This window comes from Nematolebias whitei, chromosome 7, assembly GCF_014905685.2.
Source record: "Nematolebias whitei isolate Nwh7 chromosome 7, NemWhi1, whole genome shotgun sequence".
Lineage (NCBI taxonomy): Eukaryota > Metazoa > Chordata > Actinopteri > Cyprinodontiformes > Rivulidae > Nematolebias > Nematolebias whitei.
This window is the reverse complement of record NC_056504.1, coordinates 8605868-8629798: the sequence shown is the minus strand read 5'-3', so window position 1 is coordinate 8629798 and position 23931 is coordinate 8605868. Positions and strand designations below refer to the sequence as shown.

The following is a 23931-nucleotide window of genomic DNA, read 5'->3' as shown; positions in this document are numbered from 1 at the left end:
GATAGATAGATAGATAGATAGATAGATAGATAGATAGATAGATAGATAGATAGATAGATAGATAGATAGATAGATAGATAGATAGATAGATAGATAGATAGATAGATAGATAGATAGATAGATAGATAGATAGATAGATAGATAGATAGATAGATAGATAGATAGATAGAAACAGTATCATGCACGATACAGCCACATAGTGCAGCAGCAATAAATAATAAACATATTAGGTGTCACAAGCTAATATTAGTCATATCAGTTGTTACAGATGTGGCTTGGTGCGATGTTATTGTCAGTTGTTCAGTATTATTTATTGAGCGTTTTCTTGTTAAGGCTTAGGGCATACTTTCATATTTCCTCTAGATGTTTCTGATTAGCTCTGTAAAATGTAGAACAGAAAGGGTCAGTCCAGTGGATTTCTGTGTACAGAGGAGAGAAACAACCGAGCTGTCCGAGTGTGCACAAAAGCTCAGGCACACAGTGTCCATGTTGGACTTACTCACGCATGGAAGTGGCGTCAGGCACCCTGTTGTCCACATGCCAGTTACTATCATACCTCCTCGGTGATGTAGCCTCCTAAACTCTGCCCTATAAAACATCCACCTGCATTTAGTAGAACTAGTTTGCACAATGTGACAATGACTTTTGTTTTGGATTTATTAAATGAATCAGCTTCATCTCTTATTTGTTTTCAGGTGCTTTCTGAAGCACAGCTGTTGCACAACATGTGATGTAGGTGCGGTGGGGGTGGACTAGCTTGTTGCCATGTCTTAAAATTTTGATCCTAAGCAGCATAAAAAACATGAATTTTACAAGTTTAATCAATTTGTCATGGAACGATAGAAGCACAAACGTGTCTTTACTTTGCTTTTAATGCATTCTGTATTGACGCAAATGGGATCTTTTGTACAAGTTTATAGTTTTTAAACCAAAGACTATGAACTTTAAGAAACAAATCCATCACAATAGCACACAGTCGAACTACGCTGACCATTAGGTGTTTGGTTTGCTGGTTTAAAATTCTTACTGACCGTAATCAGATTTGAAAGTTTAATCAATGTGTTTGTGCAGGAAATATTAGTGATGTAACAGTATGCTAAGATCACGGTTCAGTGAGCACCTCGGCAAGAGAGTCCCAGTTTGGTACACTTTATTTAAACAGTCAATAACTCTCCCACATGCAGAGATAAAAATAAAATAAACAACCCTTGATAGTGGGGAGGGTCTGAGGTTGCAAGTCATGCAGAGAAAGGCAGGATTTATCAATTGGTTTATTCATAATTATGTTGAAAAATAAAAAATAAAACTGACATTGAGCAGTTTTTTTTTTTTTCATCCAATTTGAATTATAAAAAATGTCCAATGTGACAAGCAGGAAGTTTAGTTCATTCCTCAAAAGTATTCCTCTCCTGGGCTTTGTATTACAAAAAGAAAACAAAACGTAAAGCGAGTTTGCTTCAATTATTTTGCCCTGAACGATGCAAAATAAGACAGTTAAGAGCGTAACGTTTCTTGGTGAGATAATGCAAAATATATAAAACGTGAAACGCACCAAGCTTCTCAGCAAGTGAGTGCTAGTGTGAAAATGACTCATGATATCACACATATCAAATAAATACACAAATAGCCTTCCATTAGCAATTGTGAAGCACTCAATATAAGACATAACAGCTTTCCATAAAGACTTCTGTCTCCCTCTGCAGCAGTCTGTATTTGTGACCACAGAGGTTTTCCATGCAGCTGATTTGAGTCCAACTGGATCTGAACCAGCTCTTCACGCTCTGATGTAGAATATCTTCCACTGCTTCTTTTCAGTCGTGGCTCATAGCAAAATGCACGGAGCCGTGATCACCTGTTACTACTTTATTTGTTGCGTACTTGTCAAACTTCTGACAGTTCAGTAGGAATACACTGTTCCACTCCTAACACTGTTTAAAAGTGAACACATTTCTGTTAAAAGGCAAGCAGGCAAGGAGCTCGTGACATTTCCTGAACACGTCTCCTCCTTTGGCAAACTTAAAGTCATTTTTACTCAGGATTGGTTGAGTTTTCGATAAGGCATGATTCTTTAGATAAGTAACCCTGATACGCCAGACGCTCTCTGATCATCCTGCCCTACTTTCTTTTGTTCTGCGCTGATCGGTGCGAGCAGCAGAACCCTGGATTACACCTTGTTGCAGGGAGAGCTGGATGCCCTGTGGTCCCCCCTCCACAGTGGGTCCTCTCTGCACCAGCTGGGCAGGTCAATGAGCAGGTCAGTCGTAGGCCTCTCAGCCTCTTCTCTGGAGGGTGGCGCAAGTTGCTTTAGACAATGTCTCGTCGTGGACTTTGCGCTGCTCCCCTCAGAAAGGCTTTAACAGAGGAAACTCCAAGTTTCAGAGTCATGTCCTGCTGCTCACAACTGCTAACTTTCTCGTGAGCTTGTAAATACCATCTGCTCTGCCCTTCTGGGTTCAAGCTTAGTTTGAGTCTTCAAAATCTAGGAAGTGAGGGAACATCTGTGTTCATGCATCATGCCATGTTACTGTCACTACACGCAGAAGAATACATCAACTTTCTAAATCATGTTTAGATTGATTTCATTTTGTCTGGTTACAACGTTTCCTTTGCTTTTGGCACCATGAACACACACGGGCTCCGTCTGACGTCACAGGCATTTCATGCTCTGCTGCTGTAATGACTGGATCCAGGAATTAGCTGAAACAGAGACCACATTGGGACTTGTGATTATGCATAAATTTTAGTGAAATAGACAAATGTCTTGAACTGCAGACATGCTCTCCGGTTATTTCTGCTTTAATTCCTGGTTTTGCAGATCGCTCATTTTCAGCCCCAGTTTGTGCTGCCCCTCAGTGATGGTGTGAGAGCATCAGCTTTTAGTCCATCCTTATTTTGTCTTTTTTTTTTTTCCAGATTCAAAACAAATGTGCTTTGTCTTGTTTTTTCACTCGTCTCTTTACTTTCCAGCTGTCTTCCGTCTCTCAGAGAGATGTCCAGTAATCGCAGCCTGGACAACCTGGACTGTATCGGAGGAACATCGTGGGACGAAGACAGCTTCAGCCAGGCCGGCAGCACTTTGGGCAGGCGGAGTTGCATAGAACAGGTTAGTCTTTTATTCAAAAGGTGAACTAAATATATAATCACCCTCTTTTTTAATGCATTTGTATTTGATCATAACACGCATCACTTAGCCCTGAGCACAATTTCTTCTTTCAAAAGACCAGTCATTTTTTAAAATGCTGCTTTGTCTGCTTTGAGCTGCTCCCTGTGATTTATATCTTCACAGGTTCAGCTAAATGGCTGTAGCATAATGAGTTCATTGAGAACAAAGCATCCCTGTTTCTGCCTGTCTTGTGGTAATGTTAGTACCTCAAGATGAATGGATGGCATTAATGGTTCTAGTTCATCCACTGGCAGAGCAGCTATTAGTTTCCTGATGACAGTCACAGATGAAGATTAGTTGTGTCAACTCATTCAGATTTTCCTCCATTAAATGGATCACACACAGATGATTTGCCTCTAATCTCTTACAAATCGCTCCGTTACAAGTTTGCTTTACATATTAGTCTTTCTCTTAAATATACATGAAAAGCAACAAAGCAAACCAGCACTGTTGATTTCAAGTTGATGCTTTTTTTTTTTAACTTTGTGTAAAATAAAATTGGTTTTAAAAAGGAAAATTAAAATTTGTTTTTTGCTGTTTTTTTACTTTTTTTTTTTTTTTTTTTGCATAAATGCAAAACATGTGAGGAGGCGTATTTGCTGCGTCCTCTGCTTCAATTTTATCCCTTTTGGTTCTGACTCGTGCATTCACTTCTTTACGTTTTTCGCTTTGTCCGTGAGTCATCAAAATGTCATTTTTACTAAGTCTTGTTTCAGTCAGTGAAAGCTGGTTTATAACTTTCAAAAATAAACCTCTCAGATGGCTGGCCTAAAGCTGTAAAAGCATGCAGACACGTGCTCTACGACTGATGGGCATTTATTTAATATTAACACGTTTTTATACCAGATCAAATCTGGACTCCGTCAGTATCATTCTTGTCTTTTCTTTTGCCAAGCTGCGAGATTTGGAAAAGGGTCATCGTTATGAGGATAGAAGCTCAGAGTCTACCTTCAGAGATCTCCATTCTCAGGACCACTCAGAGCCTCCAGATCTACCCATGCCCACGTGCTTCAGATCTCGCAGCCACAGCTACCTGAGAGCCATCCAGGCTGGCTGTTCCCAAGATGACGACACAGCTTCCATAGACTCGGGCTGCTCGCCGCCTCCGATCGACTCCACCGTTCGAACATACAGCACCAGCACCGGTGAGCGTTCTTCTTTTTAAGCCTTACCCTCAAAAATGTCTGCATTTGTCACCCCCTTTTCTAGTATTGCACAATCCCCTTGGCCAGCTGCTTGCTTATTTTTTGTATTTCACTTCACTTCCCTTTAAATTCTCATCACAGCCTTGGTCCTTAGTCCCTGCCATCCAACTTGCCCCCACATGTAGCTCAAATTCAGCCTTTTTTGCCCATAATAGACAACCAATGGAAGACATGGAAAGAGCAGTTTGCCTCTTACCTGATAGCCACTGGCTTGGACAAAGCCCCAAAGGAGAAACAACTTGCAATATTTCTTCAGCGTTTTGGGACAGACAGACCACGCATTCTACCCCCACACACAGGTAACAACTCAAAGCAACATGTCTCCCTGAAAAGAGATGATTAATTTACCACTTCTTGGGCTGATAAAAAAGAGAAAAAAAACTTTTAAAAAGTTTATATTCTGTAGGGCAGCTGTTTAAAAAAATAGACATTAAATTGCACTGATGTTCTTAATGAACATCCTGTGTAATATTAGAATATGTAATTACACTGCACGGATTAATGTAAGAAAACAACAGAAACTGAATGAGTGTAAATATAAGACAAGACACACATTTGGCCAAGCTGTTTATTATCATTATTATTAGTAGTAATAGTAGTGGTCATAGTAGTGGTCGTGTGGATTAGTGATTAATACTGTCACCTCACAACAAGAAGGTCCCAGCCTTTCAGTGTGGAGGTTCGCTCCGTGCACGTGTGGGTTTTCTTTGGGCCCCCGGTTTTCTCATGTTAGGCTAATTGGTAACTCTAAACTGTCTCTAGGTGTGAGTGAGCACATTAATGTCTTGTTTGTCCCTGTGTGTACCTGTGATGGATTTGTGACCTGTCCAGGGTGACCCCCGCCTCCCACACGGTGACTGCTGGAGATAGACACCAGCTCCCCATGACCCGGAAAGGAAAAATCAGGGAAAAATTGATGACTTATATTAATATTATTGTCAGGGTTTCAAGGCAGATCTGGACAGGAGAACCCAGTTGTGCAGGCAGGACTCAGGAGGCAGACGTATCAAATAAAATACTTTTAATAGTAATAATAATAATAAATCAAAAAGCTGACATGGCAGCAAAACTTACAAAACAGACTCAGGAACAGGATTAAACAGGATCAGACAAGACAGGCCAGGCAATACCCAACGACGAACCGACAACGACAGAACTGACAGACAGACTTTATATACACACACAACCAGGACATGACACAGGTGACAATAATCAATCAATACTGACACAAGGGGGAACAGACAGGGGAAGGCCCACTAGATTGGTGCCATCCCTACAATTATACACCTAACTACTCCACAAATTCAGAGCTGCATTAAGAATGTATTGCGTTCTGCTTCGTCATATTAAACGATGCGCCACGTGGTGGCGCTCTGCGCTGGTTTTCAAATCTAGACAGACCGTCTTGTTTGTGTTGCTTTCTGGGCAAGTTTGTGTATTTTGTAGTATTTAGAGAACAGTTAAATTGTTTTATGCTCTAATTAGTTAAATGTCTTATTCTTCTTCGTAATTCAACAGACTTATACCTAAAGAGATAAAACAGAAACTAAAACTACTAAAGTTACTAAAATGGTATTAGAAACGCCGTGTTTTGTACAAAAATCGCGCCATCATTTAGTTATGGCGATAGATTATCCGAGGCGTCCCTGAACGCATCGCTGCCTACGTCACCACTCGGTAGTTTACGGTCTCCAAACAAAAAGCCATCAACCCACCGGCTTTTCAGCTCAACAGGACTGACGGTGCATGAATGACCGAACAATTTGAAGTTGTTTCAAATTTAAACACAACATTACGGTGCTGTAAATTTATCCGCACCTCGGAGCAGAGTAAGTAACCCATTTATCCTGTTTATACTCCTGCTACTAGTGAATTTCATTAATTTAGCTTAGTTTTCGCAGTGAACCACAGCTCGGACCTGGTGGAACCAGTCCTCACCCATGATGCGCTCCTGTGTTTCCACTATAAACTGCTAATGCTGCCATTAGAAGACAAATGCGTTCACAGGTTTTTAAAAGTTCAGTAGAAAATGTACCCCTCAGAGGATTATTTCAAGACTGACCCACTTTATGACTTGTGTTTTGCAACACGAATGCATTAAAGTAACATCTAACCAAAAAAAGTTATTTTGTGCTGTTGATGAAAAGTGGTATTGATTAGAATAATGTAAGATGACAGATTGAATCAGACTACCTTCATGTAAAATCATCAGAGTCTCTTTATCTTTTGTTCATTTTGCATCTCATCCACCTGCACCAGCACATCAGATTACCACTAAATCCATTAGATCAGGTCTCTCTTGTAAATGAGTCCTCGAGGCTCAATGGGATTTACCTGTATAAATAAAGGTTGATTGATTTACCAGTGTAATCCAATATCTTTAGCAGAGTTCATCACATACCCCCTCAGTTATTGAAACATTGTTTGACCACCTTTGAATGCACCAACATTTTTCTTGCACTCACAGCAGTGGATTAAATGAACAAGCAGGGACTTAATCTGAGTTTGTTAGTGTAATTATTAATTCTGTAATATGCCCAACAAGCTGATGTGCCTGATTTAAAAAAAAAAAAAAAAAAAAAATTGGCAAACATTTGACTCTCATTTTAGTTTTTTAGAATATGACCAGGATGATAAAATATTAAATATCTTGGTTTAATTCAGTTTTAAATGCACTTTTTTTTAACCCTATAACACACATGTCAAACTCAAGGCCCAGTTTACATCTGGCCCTTGATAACTTCTTATCTGCTCACCCATGATGATATTTTAAACATAAAATATTTTTATCGCGTCTCATTTTGCTTAAAAAAAACTGAAAAATGGTTGATTTGTTCACCCAACCTAGATTTTGATGTGGAAAGCGCAACAACAAACACCAAGAAAAAGTGTCTATCTGACTTGAATTGGCTTGTGGCACATACCAAGTTTTAATTGTGGACTCTTACTGTAAATGTGGTTATTTCTATAATGAGCTGCATATAAATTAAAAAAAAAAAATAATAATGCTACAACCATAGATGGTGTGGGAATTCAAACTTTCTTTCTACAATCTTCCTACACCAAACAGTAAAAATGATTTTATCACTCTAAAAACATTGTTTTTACTCCATTTCCTATTTTTTTCCATCTGTGTGAGCATTTAAACAAGATAAGCTGTTATTAAATTCAGAGTGGTATGTATCAGCAAAGCTTTCGTTTAGCTTTAAAATAGGAATTCTTGTACAAGTTTGCACTCGGTGTATAGTGATAAATGATGTTTAGAAATCATTGATTCGCCTGGAACATCTTGCAGCCGATCGTTTTCTTGGTTTATGCTGGTGAACCGGCGAACAACAGGACCACTGTCCCGACAGCACTGCAGTTTTCAGAGCCCACTCCAGATTCCACTTGGACATTTTGACGCAGAGTGTCTGGATGAGTTGTTAAGGTCCACCTCTTCAGAGGAAACGCTCGTTTTTGCAGAGCTGCACTTTTTGTACACATTTATCCCAGTTAAAAGCAACAGTATTAGGCTTAATGTCATAGCTCTTCTTTCTCATCCAGTTTTGATTGTGATAAAAGTTGTTTGTTTTAAACTGATGGACATTCAATAATGCATTTTCTGCTTACACCGCTGTGTTTGCATGGCCGAGTTTTATAAAGTAAGCAAATACAGTGCAGGAAGTTGATTATAAAATGTGCCACTTGCGCATTAAATCTGCTTCGGTTTGTAGGAACATTTTTATGTGGCTTGAATCAAACATTTATCACTAACTGGCTGGATTTGGTCTGATTGATGAGGTTCTGCGCATGTCATTATAAACCTACGTCTAGCCTGTGTCCCAAACTCACCCTTGATCATTAGTGTTGATGATTCTTCAACTGTTCAGGTTCTGAAATGTTCAAAGCAATGTGCAGCAGCACAGCAGGTGTTTTAAATGTTTAATATATTTTAGTATAGATTCAGTACATGCTGTTCTTAATCAAACTCATAGGATAATTCAGTATATATTTATTTATTAACCTTTATTTAATCAGGTAAATCCCACTGAGATCACAGATCTCTTTTGCAAGGGAGGCCTGGGCCTGAAGGCAGCCTAACATGCATGTTTTTGTCAGTAACATTGACTATATATTACTTTGGCCATCATCTTATTGGGCTCTGACTGATGGAAGCTAGTTAGTGACTTAAAATCACAAGAAAATGGACAAACTTTGAGTTGAAGTCTGCAAAACTGTATTCTTGGCAGTGCACACTATTTTGTTGCTCACCTCCACCTACATTGTACTCTCCTCTGCATCTCTGTACCCACTTTGGCAGCCACCCCCACATTTAGGAGCTTATCTACAGGAGTACACATTTGAAATGCAATTAGGCATGGTTTAGTTTTTCCAGTAGTTATTTGTCGTTGATGTAATTAGACCTGGACATTTTGGGCGACGGACTGCTGTTTTTTTTTTTGTCATAGGAAAGCTCCAGTGCCAAAATACAGCTCTGAAGCTCTAAAAGTTTAGAAACTAAATTAAGATGGGCTTGAGATGCCTGTGATGCCTCTGTGACTATTATTAGAAAGAAAATTTGTTGCACAAATATATTTTTTTTACATTTTCAAAATTCAAATGACAAGACTGACCCCTGCAATTCATGCAAGGAAATTGAGAACCCCTCGCAACTGTTTGGAGAAATTTTGTAGACCCCCTCATGAATGCCACTTGCCAGCTAGTCTCAAACCAGTCACAAACAGATAAGATCCATTACTTATGTACTGGATTGTGTTGTTGTTGTTCGACTACATTTCTTTATTGTATGGGTATGTCCCATTTAATCTGTCTGGCTTTTCAGCTGTAACTCATAACTAATCTTAGAGGCTGACATCAGTTCAGATTTTGGGGTTTGTTTCTGTGGCTAGAGCAGATTCTGTGGCACTGGTCAAAAGGTCAGACTAGTTTTATAGTGGGTTGTTGCAATCGCAGCAGCATGAACAGACTGGCAGAAAAAACTAATTAGAAACAGCTAAGAAGCTAAAATAAACATGCATAACACTGCAGGAAGTTGTCATACTGCCAGATTATGTGGGATAGCCCCTCAAACAGTGGAGTAAGCCTGATTGTGGGCGTGTGTAGCAAATATAATCGTACAAAAAGGCAAACAGACGGGAGTAAACGGCTTCTTGAAGTGCATTTTTGTTGTCCTTCTCCTAAGGACTAGCTGAAGTCTAATATCTCTGCTCAAAGACTGCAGCACAACCATGTTTCTGTACATTATTACTTATTTCACGGTTATGTTTCTTATTTAGACCAGTGTTCTATTCTATAACCTAACTAGTGAAAACATCAGTTAAATATCCATCCATCCATTCATTATCTTTTACCTGCTTCTTCCATTTTGGGTCACGGGGGTTGCCGGTGCCCATGTCTGGCAATCACTGTGCGAGTGGGGGGTGGGGGGGCACCCTGGACAGGTCTCCAGTCCATCACAGGGCCACATGGAGACAAACGAGACAACCATTCACTCTCTCACTCACACCTATAGGGACAATTTAGAGTTACCAATCAGCCTAACATACATGTTTTTGGACTGTGGGAGGAAACCGGAGCACCCGGAGAAAACCCACGCATGCACGGAGAGAACATGCTAACTCCACCCAGAAAGGCCTCCAGACCAGGATTTGAACTGGGTACCTGCTCGCTGAGAGGCAGCAGCTCTACCAGTTGCGCCACCGTGCTGCCCTCCAGTTAAATATCCTTTAAATATAACTGACAGCCTTTCGGTTAGCTGACAGAGTTAGTGCCTACCTTTTAAATATGTGTATTTGAAGATACATTCTTGGGAAGGCTTGTAGTAAAGTGCTGCCATCCATTCAGAGATTTTGAAGTGATGTTTGCATTCTCAGCTCATTGTCTTTGAGATGCTTGTGTCTAGGAATGAAGACGGTCCACAAGTCTGATGGTGAGCCAACTCGGGTGTGGTTTGGGTGTCATCTTTGGTGCTGACAATGATGTCAGTGTTCTGGTTTTGCTGGAATGTGACCCTGAACTCTGGAGTAAGTTGGTATTTAGTGTCACAACTTGCATGAAGGCCAGCACTTACAAATCATTCATGGTTACTTTACGTATTAATCCTGCGTCACTGGGCAGCACAGTGGCACAACTGGTAGAGCTGTTGCCTCCCAGCGAGCAGGTCGCCCCGGTTCAAATCTCAGCAAGGGGGTCTTTCTGGGTGGAGCTTGCATGTTCTCTCCGTGCATGCGTGGGTTTTCTCCGGGTACTCCTGTTTCCTCCCACAGACCAAAAACATGCATATTAGACTGATTGGTAACTCTAAATTGTCCCTAGGTGAGAGTGAATGGTTGTCTCATTTGTCTCTATGTCCCTGTGATGGACTGGAGACCTGTCCAGGGTGTCCCCTGCCCCTCGCACAGTGAATGCTGGACATGGGCACCGGTGACCCCCGTGACCCAAAATGGAAGAAGCGGGTAAAAGATAATGAATGAATGGATGGATGGATATTTTGTTTTTTTGCAGAAATTATATTTTCATTAAGGTTAATGTATCTAATAAGTTATTAACCTCATCAGATATAGATTTTTCCAAATGTGTGTTGATTTAACCTAAATCATTACCCCTCATTGCCTCTGTGTGTCCCATCAGTGCATGAATGTGATGAAGCTCTGATTGTTCTCTGTAGGGATCTGGTAGAGTGCTGTATGAATGAGTAAATGAGGACACGGACTGTAGTGTAAAGAGCTCAGAGTGTCTTGATAAGATGGAAAGGTGCTATATAAGTACAGCCAATTTACCATGTATTTTCTTGATATTAACATTTGTATTGGTTGATGGGTTAAATAAGGTGAGTGGTTGTGCAGGGAGCAAACAAGTGTAGGTAATGAGGGCAAACAAATAGTCATTTTAAGCTTTAAAATCTGTTTTCCGTGTATAATTTTGACCTAGCTTCATGGATTTCAGTAAGCCTAACAAAGTTCCTGTAAGGAGCTCAACCTTCACATGTAACCCTTTGTGCTTTATACTACCATGTGATGAAGTAAAATAGCCAACGATAATAAAGTTTTGCACTTACTGACACTGTAACTTAATATGTAAAACAGGCAGGGCACTAACTCAGCCCATCTGGATATTTGACTACTCTTGCTGGTACTTGAACATATCAGTCATGTCAGAAGCTTCTTTGTTTGACTTCAGCCTCCGAGTCGCTGCTGACATAAAACTCATTTGACTGCAGATGGTGATAGTGGTGTTTCAGCAGACCTGCGACTGGTTTGGTCCTGATCGCTCATGATGCGAAACGGTTTCCTCTCAAAGCTCAGACCATGGGACAGTAGCTACACCTCCGACATCTTTCGCATGCAGTAGTTGAACGGAAGCCGTTTTTGTTTCTAGCTGACTCAGTGAGACATCGTTGATTAGTGTATGTCTGCGTTCTTCTTTTTATGAGTTATGGGTACAGCTTCAGTAGATTTCCCCATGGTTGCTCATTGAAAACATCAAAACAAACCCTTTTGTTGCATTTTTCATTCAACCTATATTTATACAGGTCATGCTCATTGAATCACGAGGACTCATTTACAAGAGAGACCTGTAATTTAATGTATAAAATGTTTTATTTTTTAATCTCGGTACACTTTAGTGACACTAAAAATTTATAAAAGAACAGATATTTAGATTTTACATATCATATCTGGTGGGTTTTCCTCTCTTTCACGAGTGTATGGCCCATCCACTGCTCTTAATATCTGTGGACCGTTGGTCTGACATTTTACAGTGTTACAGATAATTGTCTCCTCATATTTGTTGATGAAGGTCAGATGCTGAATTACTCATTAATTGTTGTGTGATTTTCATTTAGTTATTGTCGTGAAAGGTTTTGTTTGGTCTGGAGACAGTGGCATTGGCAAAAAGACGGGAGAAAGAACTGGAAGAGGCAGAAATGAAGATGTTGAGGGGGTGACAAGGATGGATAAGATTAGGAATGAGATCATCAGAGGTGCAGCACAGGTTGAACAACTGGGAGATAAAAGTTAGAGACCAGACTGAGATGGTTTGGACATGTCCAGAGGAAGGACAGTGGGTATACTGGTAGAATGTTAGAAATGCAGCTGCCAGGAAAAAGACAGAGGAGATATATGGATGCAGTTATGGAGGACATGGAGGGAGTTGGACAGAGGACAGAGTGAGATGGAGGAGGATGACTCGCTGTGGAGACCCCTGAAGAGGGAAAAGCCAAAAGTAGAATAAGATGAAAGGTTGTGTTTGTGTTTGGTCTTGATTGTTTTTAACTTTTAGTATAGGTGACTTTCTTGTTTCTGCTGCTCAACAGATTTTCTCAGCACATAGTACTGTAATACTGAAGTAATACTTAGAATGATGCTAATGAGTACAGGTAAATAAGCCATGCTTCAAGCTGTCTTTAACCACTTACCGGTATGTATTATTTCTCATATGTTTGTTTTTGTTTTGGTCTCTGAGTCCTTAAATAATAATCACCCCACTTTGCTCTGCTGAAACAACTCGGTCTTTGTTATCCTTTAATCCCAATTCTCCTTTTTTTTCCCCAGTTTCTACACACTTAACCAGCTGTAAGAAGGCTGCTCCTCCACCAGTGCCTCCGCGCACAACCTCCAAGCCCTACATCTCTGTGACGGTACAGAGCAGCACGGAGTCGGCACAGGACAACTACTTGGACCAGCAGGACAGGAGGTCAGAGGTCAACAGCCAGTCGAGCCACGCTCACAGCAACTCTTCTGACAGCCTCGACAGCACCCGTGCCAACAGCCTCGCCCGAGGCATTCCCCGTCCTCCACACATCATTCCAATTCCCGTTGCTACCCCGAGGGACCCGATCACCCCCAGCACCGCCAACGCTTCCACTGAGACGAGTGACTCAGTGGTCCATCACGAATCTGTCAAATCTGGATCTAATAAAGGGAATCTAACAGCAGAGGAGCCTTTTGTTGTCCCAGTGCAGAGAAGGAAACTGTCTTCCATTGGGATACAGGTAAGCAGACGCCTTTTGACTCCTTCACTAATCAAGGTTAGTATTGATCAGTCAGTAGTGTCGCTGTAAGTGAAAATATACTGTAATATTCCGTGTAATGTCAGATTAACTAAAGCTGATTCCACGTGGAGCTTTACCCTATATGTGCCTACTCCTGTCCCATTCTCCTTCATTTAAACTCTCAAAGAGTGGGGGTTAAAGTATTCAACATACAGCATGGGGCACCTTCAGGAAGTCGACACACCATTGGTGGTTTCAGATTTATTTTATGTTAACAGAAGTGATGTTAATATTCTAATAAATGGTGACAAATGGTGTGTAAAACTACAGTAGTTACGGCATTATAGAGACTTTATCATGTTGTTGTTTTTTTTGTTTTTAAGATAATTACTGCAAAAGTACCAAATATTATTTACTTTTGAATTTACTGAACTAAACATTACAATGTTTTTTTTTTTTGTTTTTTTGTTTTTTTGGCTGCTCCCTGCGTTGGGGGTCGCCACAGCGAACCAAGTCACACGAAGACTTGGCAGTTATTTATTTTTACGCCAGATGTTCTTCCTGACGCAACCACAGCCACCGAGCTACCACAGCCCTCTGTGTGGAGCAGAGAGCTGCACCCGGAGGAGCAGATGGTGGGGGTTAAGGGCCTTGCTCAGGGGCACAGAGTGGGGCTAATGAGGATGGGGGCAGGTGTGGGTGCTTCACCTACCCCACCCACATTTTTGATGATGTCGGTACTGGAGCTTGAACCGGCGATCTTCCGATCACAGGCCCACCTTCTCTAACCTCTGCACCACCACTACTCTACATTACAATGTTTATTGAGACAAAAACAGTTTTGCTAGTTAAAATTTTTACTGTAAGTTATAATGAGCATTGATGCCAAACAACAAGAGAAATTGCATTTTCTGCGAACATGCAGTGTGAATGCTTATTGCTGAAGAACTTGCTGAAAAAACAGCTGAAATTAGCTAAAAAACAAACATGCTGAAATCTAGCTGAAGTGGAAGAACAAGCCTAAATTAGCAGAAGAAATAACATATTTTTGATGAATAGGTTTAACTAAACAGAAATGAACACAAAAATTAGGAAATTAGCTAAAAATAAAGGCTGGAATTAGGAAAAAAAATAGCCGAACAGTAAATGAAATGCGTAAATTACCAGAAGGAAGCGGAAAGGGCTGAAATGAGCTAATTAAATGCAGAATTGGATTAAAAAGCTTAAATTATTATAAAAACAGCTAAATAGTAACTGAAAAAGCAGAAATTATCAGAAAAAGTTGAAAGGAGCATAACAAGCTGAAATTAGCAGAAAGAAGTTAATTAGGCTGAAAGTATCATAAACTGCCAAGAAAAACTTGAAGATGGATGGATGGATGGATGGATGGATGGATGGATGGATGGATGGATGGTGTTGCATCATTTTCAGCCCCTTTTTGGCATCTGTATTTGGTAGCAGGCCAAACTGACAAAGACGATGCAGAATAATGTAGTATTTTAATTCCACTGCAGAGAATGCTATGTAGTCTCTGTACGAAGGTCTAGGGAAAAAATATTGGTATCGGTTATTTGCGAAATAAGTTTTAACATATCGGCCAAAAATCTAAATCGTGCATCCCTAATATGTTGCGTATCATTGGGCACTTTTAAGTGGGTGTAGTGAAATTCTTAAGCTTTTCTATTGGGTTTACTCCATATGCCTGAGTATTACGCAGACTGCACCACTGTCAGCAACATCTCAGCCCTGAACTGTGCTGCAGCCTAAACCAAACCACTGTCCGTCATTCATGCTTGTTGTTTCTGACTACAGCTCCATGTACTGTACGCTGTATACAAGACACATACGAAACTATTACTTTCTGCTCCATCTTCACTGAAATAACTGCATGTTATTCTTAATTCTGGACCTTAACTAAGAATGTCTCCTTTTCTAATTATATTTTTTTACATTTTTAATGGGAACTAAACTATCATTCCAGTTCTAGTTTTAGCTTTATAGAATTTGTTGTCAATTATATAAATGCCTTCATTGCCCTTTTTTTTTGTGTCTGTTTTTGTTTAATTTCAAGGTTGACTGCATTCAGGAAGTTCCCAGGGAAGAGACCCCTCCACTGGCCAGATTCCAGTCAATAGGAGTGCAGGTGGAGGACGGGTGGCAGTAAGTCCGCTTCCTGTCCTTTTAACAACGTGAGGAATTTATATTATAGCCACACACATTCCTCTGACTGTTCCGCCCTTTCACGGGACCTTTGTAGATGTGAACTCATCCTGAGTGTCTGTGTTTGTGATGTTGCAGCACATTTTTTTTCCACAAGCATTTACTATTTAAAGTTCCCCTCCAGACACGTTTTAGTATGTATAACTGCTCTACTTCAAAGTGCATGTTTGTGTCATTCAGGAAATTAATTTACCGAAACATTCAGTTACTCAAGAAATTCATCAACTGAAATCTCGACTTGACAAGTCCAGATTCTGTCATTTATTGTCGACACAGATGAATGTTCAGGTTTCCCCAGAACATTAACCAGCACATTCTGTCAGGAAAACCCTGGTGAGGTATTTTCAGATTGGCAGCAGTTTAATTTCATGCTGGTCCTTCACCAAGCAGCTGCTCACAATGATCCAACACCTTTTTGGAGTGGAGGGAGACTTTAAATGTGTTTCTGCTTTTTGGTGTGACCAAGAGTTTTGTTTTCTATCGGCTCTCTACTTTTTCGTCTTGATGCTGTACACAAGGTGCAAAAAGAATCAAAAGTGGTCTAGCACATCACATGTCCGTCTTAGTGCTTGCGGTATTTCATTGACTGAACTGCAACTGGTGTGTGTTTTCTGACTGGTAACTGGAAATAGTCATTAAATATTTTTTTTAAGACCAAGAGCTCAAAGGATGCAAGTCTGGTTGCTCTGCCATTCTGAAAATGGCAAATATATTACCATAAATAAAGTTGCACGGTTTCCTTTCTAAAGTTTTCAAGATCCTTGAGCCATCTAATTAAAAAAAAAAAAAAAAATTTGTGTGCTTTTAAAATGTTTGGCCAAAAATGCCAAATCTTGTTTTACGGATTATTCTTATTTCTCTTGATGAATGTCAACTTGTTTTGTTTCAGGCCCAGTCGCTTGAGCAGCATGGCCTCAAAACAAGACACTGACTCAGACACGCAGGACATCTCCATCATTTCCCATATCATCAACTCCAAACCCCTTGAGAAGAAAATCATGGTCAACAGTGCCAGTCAGTCCCTCAGTTCCCCTCCTGGACAAGACTCTTTAGACAACGGAGACCCCACTGGTGACGCCTCGTCCCCACCGCTCCCCAGGCAGATCCTCAATCGCTCCACCACACGAAGTAGCTCCTCCTCTTTCTCAGAGAGCTTGGATCCAGCGCTGGATCCCTCGTCTCTGCCTCCTCCAGACCCCTGGCTGGACAGTGGGAATGGGAATAACGGCAGCGTCTCCCAGAGTGGAGGAGGAGGGACGGGAACGCTCTGCCGGAGAGATGGCCACTGGTTCCTGAAGCTGCTGCAGGCTGAGACGGGACGCATGGAAGGCTGGTGTCAGCAGATGGAGCAGGAAGTCAAAGACAACCAGCTGTCAGAGGAAGGTAGGGATGGCATCAGACTCACTGGAGCTACAGCGTTTTCTCAATGTTCCTCAGTATCAGCTGGGAAATGCTGCATTGTGGGAAAACTGGTCTAACCCCAACATTTGGGCATTGAATGCTATCCCATTATCCCCAATGACTAAATCACTGATCATCTCTGGTTTTGTGTCTTCTTTTAAAACACTTCCTATGGTTTTTATGGTGCATGAAAAATAAACAGTTGTGTTTTATGTTTATGAGCCAAAACGAACAAATCAGTTTTATAGATTTGCCAACGCCAGTCCTGCTTTGAAAACTCCGTGTTGTGTCGAGCGAACGCTGAATGATGACTTGGTGCGTTGCTCAGTGTTTGACCTTCGCTCGTGGTGCACATTTCTGTTGCCCTGCTTTTCATTAGTCCCTACAATCAGCACGTTGGACCAACACAGCGTGGGAGGGATGAGGCTGTAATACCTGGGGTTACCACACACAAGCAGCCCTGTAATCTTCAGAATTACACAAATCTAGTCTGGAACTGATTAAACCGCCAGATTAGATTAGTGTTTCAACATCAGCCTGAAACATGCAGCAATGAGCGTACATGCAAAGCACATGCAAACTGTCCTACGGCTTGTGACGCTCAGTCTTTGTCAGAAGTGGCTGATCATGATGCGGACAAAAGGTCCCGCGTTTCTGTGCAAGTCTGTGCTCATATCTTGAGTTTCATTCAAACCTGCAGTGCATAAGTGTGATGTTGCCACACTGTAACCTCCCCATCATAGCTTCGAAACTGTCCCAATTTGGTCAAGGCTAGATGTCTGTAGAAAGGATCAAATTGTGCAATACTCTTATGTGCTTCATGCCACCCTGTGGAGCCTGTTGGACAAAGCTGCTCAGGACACGCCTCCATCTGAACTGAAGTTTGCTCTTTATGTTGTTGTTTTTTTGTGACACTAGAGTTTCACTGAGGCTCTTGATCTATGAGGGATACAGCTATGTTGTCACACCGCAACTCCTGACCATGCACTGTTCTATTCCCTCTCACTGTAGTGCTGGGAAAAGTTCGCAGCGCTGTGGGAAGCGCTCAGCTCCTGATGTCTCAGAAGTTCCAGCAGTTCCGGGGACTGTGTGAACAAAACCTGGTGTGTATTCTGTCTCCGTCTTTGACGTTTCAACCTTACTTACTTAGCTTCCACAGGCATGAAACTCAGATGCACAGTTGGTAGCAAACAAAAACTGGCATTACGTTTTAAATGTTTGGGGTGGGGGGGGTTAGTTTTTTTTTTATGCTCGAGCTGTTTGGCTTTGTGATCATAAAGGATTTTCTCCACATAAGTCAACTAATCTGTTTAGAGAATTGATGAGCTGCACATCAGAAGCCTTCGTGATGATCCACCAGCACAAAATACAAGGAGCTTATAATAATCTCTTGCTCTCAGATTATTTGTTTTAGAGAAAATTAGCATTATGTAAATTGTAGCCAACAACCAGCACGTGATGTTTTTTTTTTTTTCAAAAATCTGTATTGAATTTTTAGCAGTTGAAACAAACACAGCTCAAACATTCTGCGAGATAAACGGTGATAGTATTGATTACTTAAGCACCGTGTTTAAACCAAATTAAAATAACAAATACAAAACGAGAAAGTGCCCCTCACAGAATCTTGATCATAATGCAACCGCACATCATCAGTGCATCTTAGGAGAATTATTTGTATTTTAGGAACCACAGTGCACGCCTCCTTCAGTCATTTGCACTGTCTTCTGGCATGTTCAAGTCTTTAACACACATATTGAAGGGACTCCATATACACTCGATCAAGTCCTGTTTTCCCTTTAATGCATGTGTAATCTCTTCCAGAGGACGAGCAGATAACATCTGTTGGATCCATTGGTTGACAGTCGGTCTATGAGTCTTTTCTCAAATTTATGATATACATCTTTTTCCACTGAGCAAAAGTTTATACATTGTAGTAGAACATATGGATGTAGTAGAACATATGGATGAGATATATTCATACTGTTAAAACGGATTCTTTCATTTTTCTGGACTGTATAATGTACGTGCATTGAATGTAATAAAATGTGGACGTGAGACGTTAATTATCTTTGACTCACTACGACAGTGGGTCATTTATTAACAGAATCAAGTTTAACACATCACACATTTACATTAATTGGCAAGAATTGAGAATAACGACATAATTAATCAGCTTTACAACCAGGAAAACCATACGGCCATGATTTTCCGTTGCTTCACCACAGACATTTCTGAAAAACATCTGGATTAATTTGCTAGCAGATAGGAGAGTTTAAAGATGGAAAGATGAAGTTTAGAGGGGAGGGAGATGGTGTGTGAGGTAAAGTGTTGACCAGAACGACACCCTCCATTCAAACCCAGCTTTCCTCGGTACACTCGGTAGTAAACTCGACTCGTTACCTCTCTGAAGATGAATCAGCGGATACGGAGTTCCAGTTAACGCTACCGGTCCAGCGTCTCCGTAGGATGGCTGTGAATCGTCCGAAGTAGTGACGGTATTCCGTCCGACACGGTTCACCTCACGAGTGGACTCACATGAGTGGAGTCCGTCAGAGTTCCACCCAGATGTGGAAGAAAGTTATAATCCCATAAGACTCGGAAGAGCTCTGTGGTCATGTCAGGATTTTCCTGTTTCCCAACTCGCCTCCAAACTCTACTGTCGACTCAAAACTTCTCCAGTTGAACTAGGAAGTACCGACATTTTAAAGAGCTCTATTTCCGGTTCATCTGGGAGTTTCTGATTGGTCAATGGACCCAAACAGAGGTGTGTTTTGTGATGTAAGGTGTTATGAAAAGTCAAGGAAAAGATCAAGATTGTTTAAGAACAGACAGAAAGATTGTTATGGAGAATTCAGACTTTGTGGAGCCACCTCTTCCAGTATCTTGCTGTAAAAATTAAACATGACATTTCTTTTCAGTAAACTTTCAGTTGACCGAAACTTGAACTTTGACACACTTACAACTTCGCTCATTGAAGACAGAAAATCAAGAAATGCATATTAACCTGATTTCTTCTTTGAATGAGGATTAAGAATCATTATTACTATTTCACAGTTGATTTAAATGATCAGTTCACTTCAACATTTAAAAATGGTTTGAACTAAAACACAATTTGATTATCAAAACATTTGTAAAATAGTAATGATCATAGAGAATAGTCTTTTTTTTTTACTTGATTGATTCAAGAAAGAAAGTCTCAGGATGGGTCAACCTGTATTTCTGGATGCAAATCAATGAAATGACAAGTTATGTCCCAATGGTCCTTGGGTCAAGGTTTTGACCTTCAGGTCTAGTTCACTACAACATGTTCATTCTTAGTGTAGTTGTGTTTTTCTGGGTACAGTCCAAACGAAAACAACTTTGGATCCAATATTGTTTAGAAATTATTTCCTCAATTACATCCTTTACTTCATTGTACAGTGAGCCAGCGTCCCCCTGTCTTCTGTACATTTTGGACATACATCATGCATCTCCCTATTAAGTTCTGCACATGATATTTTGGTGATAAATGTCTCTCACACAGTTTGGTCAGAACATGAGACCAGATCACGTGGAGTCGGTCTGAACAATTCAAGCTGCAGCTGGTTTCAGAGGACAGGACTACAGCAGGGTGCTGTGTGTGTACAAAGCAGTGAAACGTTAAATTAATTAATTGAACAGCAGATTCTAGATGATCTTCATGGTCTTTTTATAACTATCGAGCAGCACTGTAACAAACAATTTAATAAAGCTGTGGTTATGGTTTTTGTTTTGGTTCATGTTTAACCATCATTAATTGTTATGCAGCTCTCCCTAGTGGTGACTGAGCATAGAAAGAGCTAATAAATGTGTAAATATGACGCTGCACAAAGACGAGCATTATTACAGTTATGCTGTGTTTTCATTCATAAAGTACAGCACAGATGGTTCTGGAGGTATACAAACTAACTTGTTGGCTTTTAACTAATTTTTTAATGATTATTATTAGGTGTAATGTTTTCCTTTTTGTTGTTGTGGCTTTAATAGCGATAAAACAATCCAGTCCTCTTTAACCGCTGAGGTTGGACATATTGGAAATGAAGAAAATAATTTCAGTAAATGTTAACAGGACCAACTGAACAACAGTGTGATGTTGTGAAAATGTGCAGCGAGTTTGGACAAACTCTACACTTCGCAGAAACCAGTGCATTTCTGATGGATTCTGTCCTGGGAATTCACAAAATAACCATATGAGCGCTGATAGTCTCACACTGAACAAAGTAATTACATTTTAGACTTGCCAAAAAACTGACATCTTTTGTTGGGTTGTGCTGATTAGATGTTTGTTTTAAATATTAAAGATACATCTGCCAATAACCTTGGTTTTCTTCCACCCTTTCTTACAAGGTAGCATAATACAAACTATCTGACATGTTATGATGAAGTTTGAGGTGAGCTAATGTTTTATGACTAGCTGAATTTCGTGTAGATCAAAAGGGTAAACATGCACCTTTAAAACTGACGGATCACAATATAAGCTTATTTTATTTACAAAGGAAAGGGATTGCTTTACTTTGCTGACTTTTCAAAAGAACTTTGGATAAATGGCAAATGCTCCCTCTTTCAAACTTAGTAATGCTATTGCAGTATTTTCTATTGAGTTTATTTATTTATTAGCGCCAAGTCACAACAGAAGTCGTCTCAGGGCACTGAACAGAAACATCCATACATAAAAATAATTAACACTATATCAGAGGAGCAGACTGTATTGAATTTAGCTCCATCGCAGAACTCTCATATTGAGCAAGCATGAAGGCGACAGTGGAAAGGAAAAACTCCCTCATGAGGAAGAAACCTCCAGCAGAGCCAGGCGCAGGACAAGCGGCCATCTGCTTCGACCGGCTGGTTTGAGAGGAACTGGAAGGATGAACAGATACACAATGGCAGGTCAAGGATCACATGTTAAGCTAGAAATAGTGTCAAATTAAAACTACTCAATTTGAACAATTAATTTAAGGAAGTATGGTCAATTTGTCCTCCAGAAGTCTAAGCTTAAGACAACATAACAAGACAAACCTGACTATAGGATTTATCAAAAAGGAAAGTCTTAAAACTGGACAATGTGTCAGTCTTACAAACAGAAACAGGAAGTTGGTTCCACAAGAGAGGAGCCTGCGAACTGGAAGATCTTCCTCCCATTCTGCTTTTGGAAACTCTAGGGACCACAAGTAAACCTGCAGTCTGAGAGAGAAGTGCTCTGTTAGGAAAATATGGAACAATAAGATCTTGAATATAAGATGGAGCTAGGTTGCTGAGAGCTTTGTAGGTTAGAAGTAAGATTTTGAATTCAATTCTGGATTTGACAGGGAGCCAATGGAGAGAAGCTAAAACTGAAGACTTTAAAAAGTAGTCATCCTTTTTTCTCCTCTGTCAGCGTTTCTCTATTTTCTGCTCTTGTGTCTCCTTTGTTCAGAATGTGACAGCCAGCCCGCGGCCCACAGCTCAGGACCTGGCTGGCTTTTGGGACATGCTGCAGCTCTCCATCGAAGACATTAGCCTCAAGTTTGATGAGCTCTACCATCTCAAGTCCAATGATTGGCAGCCCATGCCATCTGCTGCTGCCCAGTCGCCCCCAGAGCGGAAGGTACTTCCCACCTATGCTGCCCAGTGCCCTGGCTGGGGTAGGAAAGCCGCCGTAACCGGCCTCTCTCCTCCCACCACCACCATCATTTCTCCCGCCCTTTTATTATTTTTTTTTACTTGGTTCCAGCGTGGAATGAACTCTAACAAGACTTCCCTGGCTAACATAGAGGATCCCTCTAGGCATGCATGTGGAAATAATCGTTTCAAAGAGGGCTGACACTGGTGTGTTTTCAGGCATAAAGCCCTACTTTGAGCATGCATGTCATTTTCCTGTTCGTGTCTGTGTGTGTGTTGCAGTGGAGCATGGCTAAGATGCACTGGCTCATGTGACAGAATGCAGTCTTGCTTTTGCTCTTTAAACAGTCACATCTGTGTTTATGTAGCTGTTCTGTGTGCTTTGATTATTAACACCCACCTCTTTGTTGTCTGCGTTATCTGAAACTTTAAAAAGGTGTTTTTAACCAGCCGCTGCAGTTTTTGCTGTGTGTTGCTTATGGAGTTGGAGCATTGTCACATCACTTGATTCTCTGTAAAGGTCCCCATCCCCTTTTTGGGTGAAAACAAACTACTGGTGTCAAAATAGAATTAAGTAGGAATTATTTTTGTCCACCGGTTATTTGACTTATTTGCTTATTTCTTTTCTTTCTTTTTTTGGCTTATTTAAATAAAAAGGGGCAATTATGAACTGATGCATGCTCAGTAATACAGGTAGATGAATCATGTCCTCGGGACATGTTCTTCTTTGTTGAAACGTTTCGTCTTTTATCCAAAAGACTTCTTTCAGTTTGAGGAGCTACAACAAATTATAAGCAGTACCTTCTCTTAGTGGATCAACCAGTTTGTTGTTGACAATCAGAACTTGCTGTTCACATGTAAGAGGAGGACCATCAGCCTAACAATTGGTTGTTAGTGCCCTGATGGCCGCTTGCTATTCACAGAAGGCTATGATGCTAGCAATAACAGCATGTGATAATTGAACACGGAGGCCTCCGCCCCTGTTTAATGATGGACAGGTTCTGTTCACAAAGATGTCTTCCTTTACTCCTCTCTCAAACCATCATCAAGGAATCTGTGTTCTGTATTTGATGTTCTGAACGGCCAACTAAAAGGATGAGTACAGAGGCCAGATATTTGGAAACATTCAGTGATGGATCTAAAAAAGTTAAATCTGGTCCTCTGGACATTCAAAAAAACCCCAAAACAAAACAATTGTAGAAACGTTTCGTCTCTCATCCGAAAGACTTCCTCAGTCTGAGGTGCTGTATTCAGCTCAGTCTTATAAATAGCACCTTCTCAGAGTGGATCAACCAGTTTGCTGCTGACAACCAAAACCAGCTGATCACATG

The 23931-nt window shown here is 40.6% G+C and overlaps 1 protein-coding gene across 1 annotated transcript in view; it reads left to right on the top strand.

Moving 5' to 3' along the window:
* Positions 1-2855: 2855 nt before the first annotated feature.
* dlgap4b (discs, large (Drosophila) homolog-associated protein 4b) overlaps positions 2856-23931 on the top strand; it is a 27852-nt gene continuing 6776 nt past the window's right edge. The window contains exons 1-9 of the mRNA XM_037679106.1: positions 2856-2860; positions 2968-3103; positions 4059-4308; positions 4524-4667; positions 12924-13363; positions 15435-15523; positions 16473-16966; positions 17996-18087; positions 22416-22586. Coding sequence (XP_037535034.1) covers positions 2856-2860; positions 2968-3103; positions 4059-4308; positions 4524-4667; positions 12924-13363; positions 15435-15523; positions 16473-16966; positions 17996-18087; positions 22416-22586 — 1821 coding nt within the window. The remainder of the gene's footprint in view (positions 2861-2967; positions 3104-4058; positions 4309-4523; positions 4668-12923; positions 13364-15434; positions 15524-16472; positions 16967-17995; positions 18088-22415; positions 22587-23931) is intronic.